The sequence below is a fragment of the Mizuhopecten yessoensis genome, unplaced genomic scaffold (assembly GCF_002113885.1).
Source record: "Mizuhopecten yessoensis strain PY_sf001 unplaced genomic scaffold, ASM211388v2 scaffold716173, whole genome shotgun sequence".
In the NCBI taxonomy this organism is placed as follows: domain Eukaryota; kingdom Metazoa; phylum Mollusca; class Bivalvia; order Pectinida; family Pectinidae; genus Mizuhopecten; species Mizuhopecten yessoensis.
The window spans coordinates 168,635-185,242 of NW_018479984.1; the positions used below are offsets into that span (position 1 = coordinate 168,635).

Sequence of the window (16,608 nt, forward strand, 5' to 3'; positions counted from 1 at the left end):
GATTGGTGTGTATGTCGTGATTTCGAGGCCCCGGGCAGGGCATCCTCGACATCCAGGGGTGACGCTCACTTTCGCTCTCTGCACCCATGGAATATGTCATAGCAAAATTGAAGGCACGAAAATAGCTGTTTGATTGGTCTCATGTAAAAAAGACCACTGACCAATCGCTAGGCTGATAACTGTCCTTTGAAGATTACAAAGGAGCGACAGTCGACTTCAAAGCCTGTCATTTTGTACCGTTATGCGACCGCGAGATTCTTTTTATGTACATTAAAGGATCGAAATAGTCTTCTTTTCCCATCAACAAGGTGGTACACACTGAGCCTTCAATTTAGCTATGACATATTCCAGGGGTGCAGAGAACGAAAGTGAGTGTAACCCCCCTGATATCGAGGATGCGGACAGACCAGAAGTTATAAAATTGTATTCCTTTGTCACTTGCGTTTCTACACAAGATATCTCCAGCACACACACATAGGGAGCTATTAGCCAGGTGGCATAATACTAGTAGTTAGCGCCTGATAAGGCAGCTCCTGCGAATTCCTCAATACATTCGAACCTCGTTATCTCGAACTCTTTTAACTCGAAGACACCGTTTATCTCGAAGTATTTCTCCGGTCCCGGCCAAATCTCTTCTTTATCTTAGTAAATAAATTGTATTGTTTTGATTGATATATATGCTAATTGTATTGACTGTATATAATTGTATATCTATGTACTGTCAAGCTCTTTAGAGTGGCTTATGTTTATGTTTATTTATTTTGTTTATTCAATTAATAAAATATAACGTGCCAGATACGGTAGTGTGTGTTCCTCAGAAGGTTTAAGATATGAACTAACTCTCATTATTGTACTTTTTCAAATATTACATGAGTTTTTTCTATATACATTGTATATTATCTGTGCATTTTATATATTTCAGTATTATATATGTGTGTATCGTATATCGTATAGGTTACATGTTTTAATAGCTGATTTCTCCAATTTTGACATTATGAGACGGCATTTGTATTAAAAGTGTCAGGAATGTAACACATTTTCCTGAATTGCAGTGTGTGATTATTTCATGAAAAAACTTGAAATCACATTTAACAGGCGGACAATAGAAATAAATGGCTTTGATAGTTTCATGCAGTGTAACTCCTATGTAAACGGCTATACTGAAGTTTATGTGTCGGTGTATATATCGTCTTTCATAAAAGCCTTATTATTTTGTCGTAAAACTAAAAAAAAATGGACTTCATAATTATGAAGTAAAAGCAGAAAAAGAAAAAAATGTGTTTTGATCAAGAAGTTGTTTTATTAGGTACGATAACGCACCCACATTGTGATGTATGAGGATGGGGGCTGAATGAGATATACATAGACTCGTTATTTCATCGTCTGATTGATCATAACGAAATAAATCAGCTGTATTTTGTCACTCGTTGTATTGTAGCACAGGTGTGCCGGGAACACCTGGAAGGTAATTACCGAAGGGGGTTCTGTCCTAATGTCACAGGTAAAACAGGGCAAGTATTAATGCTGTGTCATATTGTATGGTCGATTGACACGTATAATCGCTAAACCTCCAATTAAACCATATACTCCAATATTTATTGCTCCAACATGAACGCATAAAATAATACACGGAATTCAGTCTATTATTTTATCCTGATTAATTTGGTCTATTCGGGTATTCAGATTGTATATTTCAGGCCATACAGTTATTCAGAATAATGATGACACAGTTTTACGGTATTTGTAGAAAATTGAAATTAATATTAAGAAAAAATTAACTCTGATAATTTTGATCACTTGGATGTCTGATTCTAGGGAGTGCTTTTCCAGATTTGATCAGACCCTAAGTTCTAAACTAAGCTAGAAGTACATGTACATGTAAAATGCAGTCGATTTTTTTTTTTATAAAAACTTGGGCCTGAAGCTAGTCTAGGTATTATCAAACTTTTAATGTTGACTATAACTGTCTTTCAAAGTGAAAGGAATAATTCTACGCTGAGCTAATGCCTCTTCATTCTTCTAAACCAGCCATTTTAAAACTGTTGTTATTTATACGACGCTGAATGCTAGTCAACATTGACTAGGTAATCAGACCACCAAGACAACATGTTTGTCAACAAAGAGCATATCACGTGACCCTACATTAAGTGGTAAACAAATAGATGGTTGTCAAATGTTTGAAACGAAAATAATTTCAGTTTATCTGTGGTACACACGCTTTGCTGATTCAAATATATTTTATTGGTCAGAATGGTCATTGTTTCGAGCTTGTTAAAATAATAATTTCACGATCATTAAAGTAAATCAGTATATGACACACGATACAATGAAACAAAGAAACAGGGGGTATCTTCATAAACGGGGGACATTCATTTGATTTTTTATTTTATTTCGTAGTCAGTGTGAGAATGATGTCTTTCAAGTTACTTTAAACAATTTAGAAGATCTTTTATGTAAAAGAGGTAGATTTGCCAGTTACCTCCCTTCTACCTTACATCGACTGTGCATGAACTCGGCCACGCTAAAAGAAAATTTGAATTTGCCTTTGCGAAACGGCGGCTTTGTTTTCTATTATATGTACTTCAATTACATTTTCAATATAACTGATATCTTGTTTTCAGGTTCGCCGTCCATAGTGCGCGGCAACATGTATTAACTCCTATTATGTTCTTTCATATATAATACATCTTCATAAAAATATCTTAATACTAAGACATCATGTAAATAATTTTGAAAAATCGTGGATATGTTTATTGTAAAATATCTATGTATACAGAGTCTGTTTTATTTCTGGTGAATTATTAATAAATTTTGAAAAGTTGAACTTATGTTGTTGTTTTTCTGTATCAAGCCTGTAAATGTTTATGATATTGGAAATATAACGCAAACAAGTATATATGTAATGAAAAAAAACATTTATTCCCCTTTTGAATAGAAATACCCTGCATAAAGAGACTCTGAACGGTATAACACGTTAAACTAAATCAGCATGTTCTTGTTCATGTTCGTCCGTTATCAGAACATCATTGACGTAGTCATTAAATATCATTATTGTATCAACTTATGTAGGGTATACGGAACATAGTGCTGGATAACCATGTCTAATTAAAACACAACATTTTCTGATTAAAAGAAAAAGAAATTCTGAAACAATAAAAAAATCCACATTTGATTCGGATATTCTGGTAAATAATGGTACAGTTTTTAATAACAAAATGTATAGTTACGTAAACTATCAGATTTAAATATATCCTGTGAATTTTGCCCGAACAATTCGATACATTTTTTATTAATAATAATTTCAGGTACAATAATGAACAAAATAAGACCAAACTATTTGCAGTATTTTCATATAATATTTTGTTTATAAATCTTTAAAAGTCAAATACAGTATTATCGAATAAATTATACAGTTTTCATACCACTGTCTTACATCCTCAAAAAGTATAAAACTCTGAAAATGTATCTACACAGTCTTAAACAATGCTAAACAGCCGAGATGTACAGAGGCCGATTAGGGCGAACACACGACAAGTCGCGTTCGATGCTGCCGTAATGGCCCACCGTAGAAATGATATCTACAACACCGTGAAATATAACGGAATAGTATGTCGACAGTAGGTGTGAACATAAAAAACATGAAAGACTCGGAACGATACGCACATATAAATATTAAAAAATACACTCAATGACACAAGAAATCGACCCTTCATTTCAATTATTAAGTGTGAAGTTAAACTATCAATAAGGGCTGTCCAGCAAACCATGAATTAACCGTACGACATCAATTATATGTTTAGAATTCTTGATGCATGAGGAAAGTAATCCATCAAAATATCTGTCAAAAAGGAATTATAAAATTGCACTTGTTGACGAAATTATAGGGCTGGTTTTAATGTTATCGATCCTGGATTGAGTGTTATTTTCCATAATGACTTCGACAAATAAGTTTATGAAAATGTGATTTATAGTATATCAACACAGCCTATAAGGAAACGATATTTTAATATTCACGTTACTTAGGTAAACGATCCATCAGTGCAGGGGGACATCTAACGTACGATCTGTTTTAACCCGTCAAACATGGAAAATATTAATGAAGTATTTTTCTGTTCTACAATCAACATTTTCTTCTGAGAACAGGCAAGGCTGTTATTGTTTGATCAATATTGCTATATTTTAATAGATAAATGCTATCCCCGTTCTTATTATAAGAACGCACAGATACCGTAAATGCTACACAGATATCACTGTGATCACCGACCAAATATCGGAATACCGATACGTATCGATATATCGTTGCGGATCTAATAAAACTGGCCTACTAAAATCAACACATTGCTGTCAATTAAATAAGGTATCTATCTTTTTTTCCGTCAGTAGTTTGCATCATTGGATATACTCATTTTTTTTTATCAAATGAGAGGACCAAGACGTGGAAGATTGTCAATGAATGAAACTATGCTTACATCCGGAACTTCACCGACATTGTTACATCCTTATAGCATATAAAATATAACTTCAATATTAACATCAGTATGAATTCCTTATTTACTTTATAACCAAATGAATGATGGTCGGGTGGTGCAGTGGATAGCGCACTTGTCTTTCACCAAGGCGGCCGGGGTTCGATTCCCCGATCGGACTACACTAAGACCCCCGCACGCGCTAACATCCGGGTCAACAAGAGTGATTAATATAAGTTGAAATAACTTGTTTTATAATTATTGTAAAATAAATAAAGTTTATATGTATACCATATAAAGGATCAGTTTTCAAATTAGGTCATTCAATACCATGTTTGGAGCTCGAGAATGTTCTCAGCCATTTAGCTGGCAATTCTATGTTTAGCACTATCATGGGAACCAGGATACTTAGTAACTCATAATAAAGAAGTACCATGGTAACAACATTTAATGACAAACTAAAATAGAAATATACTATTGAACTTATCACATGTTGGTTTCGGCTATACTATGTTCTTAATGAAAGGACCTTTACGAAATGAACAAATATATAGATAATTTTATTTCACAGTAATTGTTGCCATATCATCTTGAATGAAAATTGCGTAATAAATATATATTCAAAGTGCCTATACACATTAACAATATATACAGGTGATACGAAATGTAAAGTTGTGTAAAACACAGCAATTACAAATGATGTAAGTTTTTATATTTACACTTAATACGCATGCGCATCGTCATATGATGCTTGAGACATACATCCTGTATTAGGTCTTCAGTGGAGAATGCATGCGCATGCGCAATTCTTAGAAGGAAAACACCACCGATGAATTGTGTAACATCCTTGCATTACCGGAATCAAAATCCACAGCAAAACCTCAGAGTGATATATAAAGTTATACAAACATGAAATACGTGGATGTAATTGCGCATGCGCGATATTGCAGAGTACGGCAGCCCCTGAGAGATCTACACCAGTGTCACGTGGTACAGCACTTGTTAATACATGTATATACGTGTCTTTTCAAAGTGCACATTACTTCCGCTGTATTTATCTTTACGACACGTAGCAATTGCACGGTTTCAATATTGTATCCACTTCCGTGTCCAAACCCACGTTTCCGGTTACTTCAAGCCACTTCCATTCCCAGTCATTTCAAACCACCTCTTTCCTAAATCACAACAAAGAATTATGCGAATTCCATGTTTGTCATCGGTCGCCACAAAGAACTTACACTTGTCCCAGTTCCATTTTAGGCAAACAAACGGAACTAAAGAAAGCTCCACTTTCTGTTGCAGAGGCTAAAAGCAACTAAATACAGTTCCACTTCCGGTTTTAGTTGACACTGGGAATTGAACAGAGTTCTTTTTTCATATCACCCAATCAGCTTCCAGGAGTTCGAAGAGTTCCTCTGATATGGATCACACACACCATGATTCCGAAATCCTTGATATGCAAAGCACGAAAGAGAACTTCGTTAGGAGGTAAGGTTTTAATCCGGAAGTGCTTTTTTACTTACAAGTGTGTACATCAATCTCCCGTTCACATGACTTACACTTCACATAGCAACACCAATAAAACTTACAGTGACACCTTTCAACGAGTCTCCGTTTGAATGTGTTGTAGCCACGCCCACAACACATGAGGTCACATCCGTCCATACCCACTGAGTTCCTATTACACTCACGACCTACCGTGCCTAAACTACCGGTAGTACGATTAGCGTTACAATAATCCGGCGACTCGTCTAAATATATTATATCTTCTTTTGTTGGTTTGTTGTATCTCGCAATTTTTCTCTTCAATTTTGTTCCCCTTCTGTTGAAGCGGACTTCGCAACTTCCGTCGTATCGGTCCTTTAGACGGTTTCCGACATCCCGGAAACTGGGAAGCTGCTGCCAGCACGTGGTCAGGCTACAGGAACCGGAAACACCGTGACATTTACACGATACCTTGGCGTAGTTATACACAGCCTACAACATACAAAAAGTATAGATTTACTGATACATTCCTTAATTATCAACGGTTGAAATTCCAAAAACAAAAACAGTGTACGAAATGAATGTACTTATGATAAGTGTATTGCATGCTTTTACCAATCATTGCATATCATGGTTGTTTTGATTACTATATATCATGATGTCACACAGTTCTTTAATTTAATTTAATCTAATTTAATTACTTAACTAAAAAGAGAAAAAAAGTAAATGTAATATGGTCACGAAATCAGACAGCTTGAAATAAACATGTCACAACGTGCTTGATACTTGCATGTCGTAAGCAGTAGGTATCACGATTTGAATACATATCTAATTAAATTATCTTGTGTGTTTTAAGTTAAAGGAATGTTTTAATTTGTATGTATTGAGTGTATTTCATTTGTAGGTAAACATGGGTCAGCTTTCCTTCTGTGATCTGGTGTGTCTATACATCTAGTATGAACAAGTGCAAAAGAAACAGGTACTGCAATGACCACAATACAACTTACAAGGACCATTTCATTCAAATACAGGCTCGATCACCAAAAACACCGTTAATGATAGACATAGACCAATTATCCAATCAAAACTAAGTTCTGCCAGTGCCCGACCTTAAATTTAAGGGAAATACCTGTCTAATACACAGGAGACTGTCAGAAAACATTCCTAATATGTTTATGCATATCTGGATCAATGGAATGTTGACACCACAACGAATATCTTCAAGATGGCTTCGAACTGATGTCACAATCATTTTCTGTAGATTTCAAAGTCGATTTCATTGTCGATTTCAGACAGCTTAGAAATTGGCACGTACCAGGTGTGAATTAAGTGCACCAGTTCTATGTACATATATATAGTGAGGGTACAGGTGTCAGTCAATGACTGGTGATCTCTTGTACACAATATTAACACAAATGACCCCTTTTTTCAAAAATGAATAATTCTTGAAGTAATGGATTGTACCCACCTCCCCGACTAACACGTCAGATTTAGGAGATAGTACCAGCCGTATGTGTTTCGTACATGTATACATTTGGTCATGTGTAGCAAGCCGGGAGGCAAATCTCTAACGTTTTAGGTTTTTCATGGAGATAAATTCTTTAACTTGAGAAAAGTGTCAATTTTATATAAAGATATGCATTGAGGACTAAATAAACAACATTTCATGCTGAATGGTACAATAAGTAAAACCGCTCAAGTCGTCCATATACATATAAATCAAGGCAAAATTACTGGACCGCCTGTTCTGATATAGCAGCAGAATTTGTGTGGAATTTCTTTTTATATGAAAAAAACAATATATATATATATATATATATATATATATTAAATATGGTCCCAGACATACTAGTCGTGTTTGTGGTAAAGTGACTGGTGAACCGGAATAGTATCAAAACTAATACAGAAATAACTGCTAACACTATACGGCGGCAATGACCAATATACTTTAAATATCTTTACTTAAGACGCATATAAATGTTAAAAATTCCTAGCGGATTGTATTATAATGAACGTATGACCACCTTCGCTTTCTGTCCGAGAATGTTTGATAGGGTAAAGACCCATCATTGTCTTCGTTCGCCAGACCGATCAAGGGACATAACTCCTGGGCACCAAACCGTATCAGAAAGCCTCGAGCTGAGACAGGGAGGCCTGGCAACACCATCTTTGTTGAACCTGGGTATATTTTATTTATCGAAATAGGAAAAAAAATAAACAGCCGTTGGGTTTTCCTTTCAAAGAAGATAAAATAATTCGAACAAGTTTGTTTAGATATACCTGTATAAAGTGACACTTGTATAGAAATAGCCGAAAAGTAATACACAATCATCATGATCTGGGCTAGAGCGTTTACAGGTATACTCCGTACACTGCTGGCCTGCGGCCGGTCATTCAGCTGTGTAACAGTTATTTCTTATCATAAAAACGTGTGATTACAAACAGAAAATGTACTGGCGGGTCTCAACTAATGCCCAAAACATTTATGTCGTAAAAACCGACTGACCCTTGTACGTCCGAGAGAAAATGTCCTCGCCGGGGGTGACGACGCCGGGCCGCGTAATGTATGGCGCTGTTTGTATGCGAACAAACACGCACAAACACCTTATAAAATAAAATTGCATTTAAACGTGTGTATTTTACTGACATAAATCTGAACAATTTTGAAAAGGCATTTCCATCGGAATAATTTATCAAAAGAGATTTCTATCATTTATTCTCGTAAATTATAGTCAATCAAAAAACTAAAGTTCAGTATAGGTTATCACAGTGAAATCTAGAGAGCGACACAAATTACATATATTTTATCGTCCATATCAACTAGTCTCCCACATTTCTGGCAATTTTCGGTAATAAAATGCTCTGACCCACGGGTACAAATTCAATTAGAGATGGTCGATTTTGATAAGATATTTCAACGTGATAAATACGCGTATTTCGGCATTGAACATTCAAAAATGATACAAATAAAAAGGTCGTAAATATATGTCTCTAACAGCAAGCTTTTACCATCAATCTATTGACAATAACATGTTAATTTGATTAGTTCTCGAGCATGGTGACACATGACTGATGACCATTATATATATATGTTACGGTCTGGTCGTTGGTTGGGCAGCGTATCCGAATTTAACTGGTCACTTTCAGTTGTCTCGCGAGACACTGAACGCAGGGGACCCTCTTTACAATATGAAGTTATTAACTATGCAGCTTTATAAATTGTACACTTCTCTGAATTAAACGAATGTCAGCCTAACAGAAGATATTAAGTGCACAAGTATGAATGAACTTTCAAATAATTTGGCAACATGGACAACAGGATGTGACGTCATATACAGACACTGCCTCATTATAGTTAAGTACTAGTAAATGCACGCGCGATGCTCGTACAGTAAAAAAATATCACACATTTTTTTCATTATAAAGCCAGTATGTATCAGAAAAAATACATAACTCGCACATTTATTATATTATATTACCATGCATGTGTACTCTGCGAGTGTCTGAAGTTTGATGAAGGTAGGGGGACACAGCGGATGTTTTCAAATTACTCAATATGGTAGCCATCTGCCTGACCCAGGGCACAGGGCATGCATGGCGTGGTAACACGCAATATTAAACCAAATTAGAAACAATCAACGGAGCCCTGTTAGAAACATACATGTGGTTAGTGTTTGCCTCTGTCGTCAATTTAACGTATTTGCTCGATCAAAGCCAGTATGTCGACGGCATTCATCAACACGTGTACAAGCCTATCAATGCTTGCTTGATGTTGATGTTTGAAGATTTGATAATATTGGCAAGAAAAAGAAGGTAGCCAATCTGAAGTGATGTTCAGTTGAGGCGAAACACGTTTGTATGCAGTTTTGTGTTATTTTCACTTTTGCTGAGAGTGGAGTAGGGAAGGTGTTGCCGTTTAAGCGATACCGTTGTTGGAGAAAAAAAATGCCAAACGGTGGTAAGGTGTTCAAATGATAGCTGGAGGAAGACAAACTTCTAACTGTCAATTTCTCAATAAAGTTTTAACGAAATTTCACCCCCTTCCCCCCACATTCAGGTCGTTCTAGGCACACAGAAATAAATAAACACACGACGTCAAAAGTACGAGGAATATAACTCACGGTTACGTAGTTGTTGCTAAAAAAAAAAAAAAAACAGAGAGAAAAAAAAATCAAATTCAATATAAATTAGAATGTCCAGAGTTCTGAATCGACACGATCGTAAAGCGATGCATGTATGGCTGGTAAACACTTCTCCAGAATATTCAACAATCCCCCCAAAGTCGCGTCCAGTAGATACGTGGAACAAACAGCAGACAGAGAGATCGGTAAACCGTCACTATTCACGCTGAAACTGTGTGATATCTTAAACAGTTTTATCGAAATGTATTTCCGGAATGTCCCCATCATTACAGTCAACAAATAATGAAACGATATATCGTATCTCTCCCATTGTTACAGACTCTACTGGTATCTTTTAATTTGTTTTTGTTTTATGGCGCTTAATATTTATTCGCAAGATAAAAAAAGCTTATGAAATGCAGTCGAACCAAAAGAGTTTCCAATTTTTGTTTTATTCTTGAGAAAATAAAAAAATCCCTAAAATATTGAATTCATATTTCTCGAATATTTTTATAATCTCGATATTTTCATCCCACTCTCCAAGACATGTGAGACTTGTGTCTATAGTTCGACAAGAAATTAAAAAGTTCGTTAATATTCCGTTAACTCGAACCGCTCACTGCCTATACTCTGATTAATCTTATGGTACCATTGTTCTGCTGTACAAAGACTAAGAAAAGTTTCAGATTTTTTATGAAAAAGACTAACCAGTTCAAACCTGGTATGTTTCGAATATCTCAGTACCTCGACCAAATTGTTCATTCTCACACAACGATACATATCGGGATAACATAGGTTTAATGTATCAAGTAAGCGTTTGAATGCGTAGTGTATTCCAATATTTCGATATTTCCATTCCGACGCCACGATCCATCTAGGTCTGCTGTACTAAGACAGGTTCGGAGTTACGGTGGAAAAGACATCTACACAATTCAGTTTAATTGGCACGGGCTAATCCATTTAACAACTGTGAGTAAACCCAAACGTTCGCAGCACCAGTATATATGTAGATGTATGCATTACATATCCGAAGGTAAATAAATCTCAGCGCTTGGCGCGTGGAAAATATATATATTCTCTTCCTAAACATTCTTCTCTACCCGCCCCGCCAAATTACATATTTCTTAAAGTTTTCGGTTGACCCATAACCAATTATGCTAATGACGTGGAGCTGAAAAGGCACTAAATTGTATAATTAGTTGATCCGACGTAGCAAACAAGCCGAAAGTTTCCCTCTTAGAGCGGGTTAGAAATACAGCCTTGTCAATTTGCTATAACATGCTAAATGCCATGCTGGGAACACCGAGAGGGGGTTTACACCATAACGCTAATTCATAGACATGATTCATAAAAATATTTTCATTACTGAAACGTCAAAAAACTAACAACCAGTATTTATTATAAAAAAGATACGCTGTTTAATAGGAAACATTCACAGTAGGGGCTACCAGAAAGACACTCTAACACTTACAGTCTTGAAACACGTGTTTTATCCTTTACGCGTGCGTAGCTGAAGAGGGGATCGCGGATGTCTGTGTCTGATGATCGACAGCAGGAGAGATGGTAGGCCGCGTTGATATATCATTTAATCTCACAGCACACTCTACGTATTACTTATATTTATAATTACTTTTCAAAATAATCGCACATTTCATATCTTGAATCAATGATGATTTTGTGTTGTATGAAAGCCTATTAGGGCGGTACTTGTAGTTCACAAATTGTTTTTCGAATAAAATGGCTATCTTGATTTTTATAATTAAAGCGGAATGTTTCCATGATATTACAGAAAACCCTGTGTCTTTTTCAGATGTAACAGCTTTCCCATAATACTTCATCTCAAATCATTTTGTAACAACATTTTAAGAATTTAAGCTTAAAACACTATTTATTTATTATTAAAATACAAGATACTCATATCAAAGAAAACCATGAACCGAGAACAAACGACATTTAGGTGGGATTTGTCAATCCTTATGTCGCATGTATAATAATATTATATCTTTACTATTTTTTCCCGCCGTAACACATAGTCGTCTGCTCATATGCACCCTTTCATACAAAAAGTGTACCTCCACATTTAAAGGGACGTGCTTGAGTCAGATTACATCATAACGTTGTATACCACAAACAGTAATGTTCCGGTACCAGGCAGGTGACATTTATCTCTCGTGTGACAGAGATTTTCACCCATGTAGATTGTTGTCACAATGTTTATTTTTCCATTTTACGTAGACAGCGTCCATTTATCAGCCGGTAAGGAGTGCGATGGTAATTTCGTCTCCCCCGAGGCACGAGCATCCGCCACGAGACAAATCGAGGACGATAAATGACCACGAATACAAGGATTGACAGATTGGCTATCACTTGTCTGGTCAGCAGTGTCCACTATAACACGTGATCTAACAACACACGTCACAGAAAGTAAGCAAAGAGGGCGGGCTAGGGCTGATTGAGTGGGTGAGAGGCATAGGCTGGGACGCAAGGGGATATGAGGGGGTTGTGTTAAGAGAACGGGCGTGTTGAAGTGAATTGTTTAAAATGAGCCCGTGAAGGTAAAACCGAAAGAATCGATTTGATCACATGACAAATGAGAAAAAGCTATTTTTTCAGTTCATGTGAGATTTATTGGAGGCAGCAAACTACCATCGATCAAGTCCTTCAAATATTGACAAATGTATTACTATATCTGCTCACAAATTCATCATTAGTACGTGTACACTAATATAAATATACACCTATACAAACCGAAAACTATACTAAAACGAAAGATATTTCAGCATGAAGCGTTAACAAATAGCTTTAAAGTCAATTTCAAATATGAAAGGTACATGTAAGACATTTGGATATTTCAAGTAAACCATCACGTGTAGGTATATCGCAGTTACACATTATATTCCATTTTAATTCAATTGTTTTTGCTCATTTATTATTGCATAGTATTTGATAGCAATTTGAACATAAACAAAAACATGAGATTATACAATATGATATGCAGCGTATTGTACAGGTCCACCCTCCTCCTATTTAATGACTTTTTGAAGACAAGACTTCAGTAAAATGTTTGGATTTTTACAAAATCTTAAAGTGCTTAATTTTCCTTCTCAGAAAAGATTGAATTAAGGTTATTACTAAAATATAGCTTTCTATCTGATCATAAAAAACTGATTGTGGCTTAGGGCAGAATATCTTATTTGAACTTCCGTGTTACTTTTGATTTAATCATATCCACAGTCAATTTGTAAATCATTTACCCCTTGCATATTCTCGGCATCCCTAATAAAGCTATACCAATTTTAAGTACCACCATACTGTTAATTCTTATTTACAACTCAAGATTCTAAGTTCAATGGATTTTTTAAATATATTATTTTGAGATATTTCAGATAAATAACAACAGGCTTTGCTGAAGATACGGACATCTCCAGGAGAATCAACACATACGGATATCTTAAAAGTAATCAACAAATGTGTTATCTACAGGTGAGCACCACATGTGGGCAAATCAAAGGTAAGCACCACATGTGGGCATATCAAAGGTATGCACCACATGTGGGGATATCAAAGGTAGGCATCACATGTAGGCATATACAAGGTTATAAGCATATGTTGGCATATCAAAAGATAAACACTAAAAAAGGGAATATCAAAGGTAAGGACCACAAGTCGGCATATCAGAGGTAAGCACCACAAGCGAGGATATCAACGATAGGCACCACACGTGGGCCCTCTCATTGATGAAAAGAATAGTTTCAGTAGATAGACAAGTGTAATAATGGGAATCGTTGTGTTTCCTAAGTTTTACTACTTTTTTTCTCTCTGTATTTCTATAAGAATAACTTTTTTTGTTTCAAATGCATTTTAACATAAAAAGCAGCTGGGTAGTATCAAAGTACGAGTAGTTATTCTGTGATCAGTCACCTTAACAGTAACCACTGCCAACTAGCTTACATTAATCACATATTTGTCCTGTCTCGCATAATTAAATGAATTCAATAATATCGTGATTTGTCACTATCCAACTTCGTCATAACCTGGGTGTGTTCACACTCCATAAGCCCGTCACAAAGTTATTTTAATAATGATGTATCTCCATCTCATTGCGACCCAATACATATAATTAAAACCCCACACTCCTGTTCGTTTAGCAAGCAGTAGTTTATATAACCACCAACACTATTAGTAGCGACGCTTAACATAAATTTTCATCTCTTTGTGGAATTCGTGCATATTTTTTCCTGTTGAAAAATTATACTTCCTATGTTTCTTTTTTCAATACGATTTTAAATTGATTTTATTTCGCATATTTCTGCGTCAACTACATGTAATAAAGAGTGAAGATCATTATCAAAATAGGATGTAATTTTCTTTTTAAATGCTAACAATTTTAGTTAATCTAATAAAAAGAGTATTACTTTTATGATTATGTACATGTATGTGTATTAATTAGAATAAATGTCTCAATGTTTTAATTAATATCTTTACAGATATGTCTTTGAGTAAAATACAAATGATATTACCTGTATGTATGCCAAAAACTTCAACAATCCAATCAAATTGTTTTATGAAGGTAATTATCAATTTTAAATATCAATAAGACAATTTATTTTTTCTTAAAGATAAAACCAATATGAACTGCATAGCTGGAATTTGATTGTCACATTGTTCATAGAACTAAAACACAAATATATTGAAATTTCAACTACCCACATTCCTGAAATTATCTACTTTTCCATTTCAACCTCGAATTATAATTAGTTTTTTTAAATGCTGTACTCTCTTAGAGCATTTTAAAGAAAATTCCACTGGGAGGGGGGGGGGGGGGGGGGATTAATAATGTAACGTTAAAACCAATATTAATACCTGTGTTTGTCCTAAGGTAGATTGAAATAGACGTAAGTTCAATAGAAGAATGTTCTTTTTTTATGATTAACGATAGGTATGTTATACAAACTACAGCTTAGTACAAGTTAATAAATCTTATTATGTTGTAAATTAGTTGACTCCGTGTTTTTTACCTATATTTCTTTCCACGCAGGTGCTGTGTTGATATTTTGAGTCGTTCAACAGCGGGAGACGCATTGACTTATGGATTGCCACGCTATCTTGTCTTGTTTTCAATAAACCAAATAGATAAGTTTCTACAGGAGATTTAAATTCATTCTTAACAAAAAAAATCAAAAGATGAGTTATGACCTATTTACTGGAGTATAGTCAATTTGTTTGAGGGAGCGCCGACCATGATGATTTAATGTAGAGAATTGAGGTTATCATTTGTAAAATAGCTACCGCTTAGACAGTAATTTGTTTAAATGGTCTTATCTCAGATTTTGAGCTAAATTACGTATGTATAAACGTTTTGAACAGAAACATTATCTCAGAAACTTCTGACACTATGGTTTGTGATTTTCTGCACGAAAAAAACATTAAAGACACACATTCAGAAAAAAAAAAATGTTTGTTTTTTCCCAATAATGATTTCTTTTACAAGGCACTATTCTTTTGGAATGTGATATTATCTAATACGTATACCGTGCAAGCTATATCCTCATTCTTGATGTTTCAAAGGGAGTTGTATGGCTTAATAGGGCTTGGAACTGTTTCCTTCTGATATAATGGAATGCAAATATAAGGACTTTAAAACTATTTTGATTTCGTTGTTTTAACGGTAATCTACGGCACAGTTCAATAACCACTAAAACACAGGTATGGTAAGTTCATTCCAAAATGTGAAAGAATATATTCCTTTAATACTTCTTTAAAATATATAACAAATATTTGCACTTAAAATATGCCAATATTATATTTCTTTAGAGATATGATAAAAGGGACTGAATTTCTATAACGTCAATAAGTACATGCTCCGACACACACGCACTGCGCCCGGTAAATATGTATAGATAACTATTTATTTGTAATCGGCAGATGGGCCTTTACAACACGTTGAAAGAGTCTATATTATTGTCTTTTTTCCCGGTCCAGTACATTGAGCAACAAACACGCGAGTTCGTCAGGCATATTCGGTAAATTGTCGTTAATTATTCACAGTGTTGATAATCATATCAGCAATTTGAACTCATTCACCGCTCTTAGAGCTGTCCCATGAGAACATCGATTCTCTTTGTGAAACGGCGAAAACAAAACATATATTTTGTATCAGATGTCTTTTAACAACTATTGCATCATGAATTATACATGAACTGGCGACTTGTTCGACTTGTCTACGAAGTGTGACCAAGTCTGTATTGCATTTAAGCCACGCGCCAGTGCACGTCTCAGAAGAGCGTTCTGAGTAATCACTTTTAATTTGTCGATTTTAAATGAACAGAAGACTACATAAAACACAATCAAAGCATGAGATCGTGTTCCAGAGACTTCATGCTATAGGGGACACACAAATTACTGGAAAACATTGCTGAATATGTGAAACTGTCTACTCATCGTTTAAAAAAATACCTTGTCTACTGAAATTGTAATATCGTAGATACATGACATAAGAACCTTGCCTTGCTGTTATTTTATGTCCATGATTGGTG

The 16,608-nt window shown here is 35.2% G+C and overlaps 1 protein-coding gene across 1 annotated transcript in view; it reads right to left on the minus strand.

The window, feature by feature from the left end:
- Window positions 1-4,687: 4,687 nt before the first annotated feature.
- Window positions 4,688-16,608, minus strand: part of LOC110441941 (protein Wnt-5b-like) — a 66,211-nt gene continuing 54,290 nt past the window's right edge. The window contains exon 5 of the mRNA XM_021485258.1: window positions 4,688-6,443. Within this exon, the coding sequence (XP_021340933.1) occupies window positions 5,982-6,443 (462 nt within the window). The 3' untranslated portion in view covers window positions 4,688-5,981. The remainder of the gene's footprint in view (window positions 6,444-16,608) is intronic.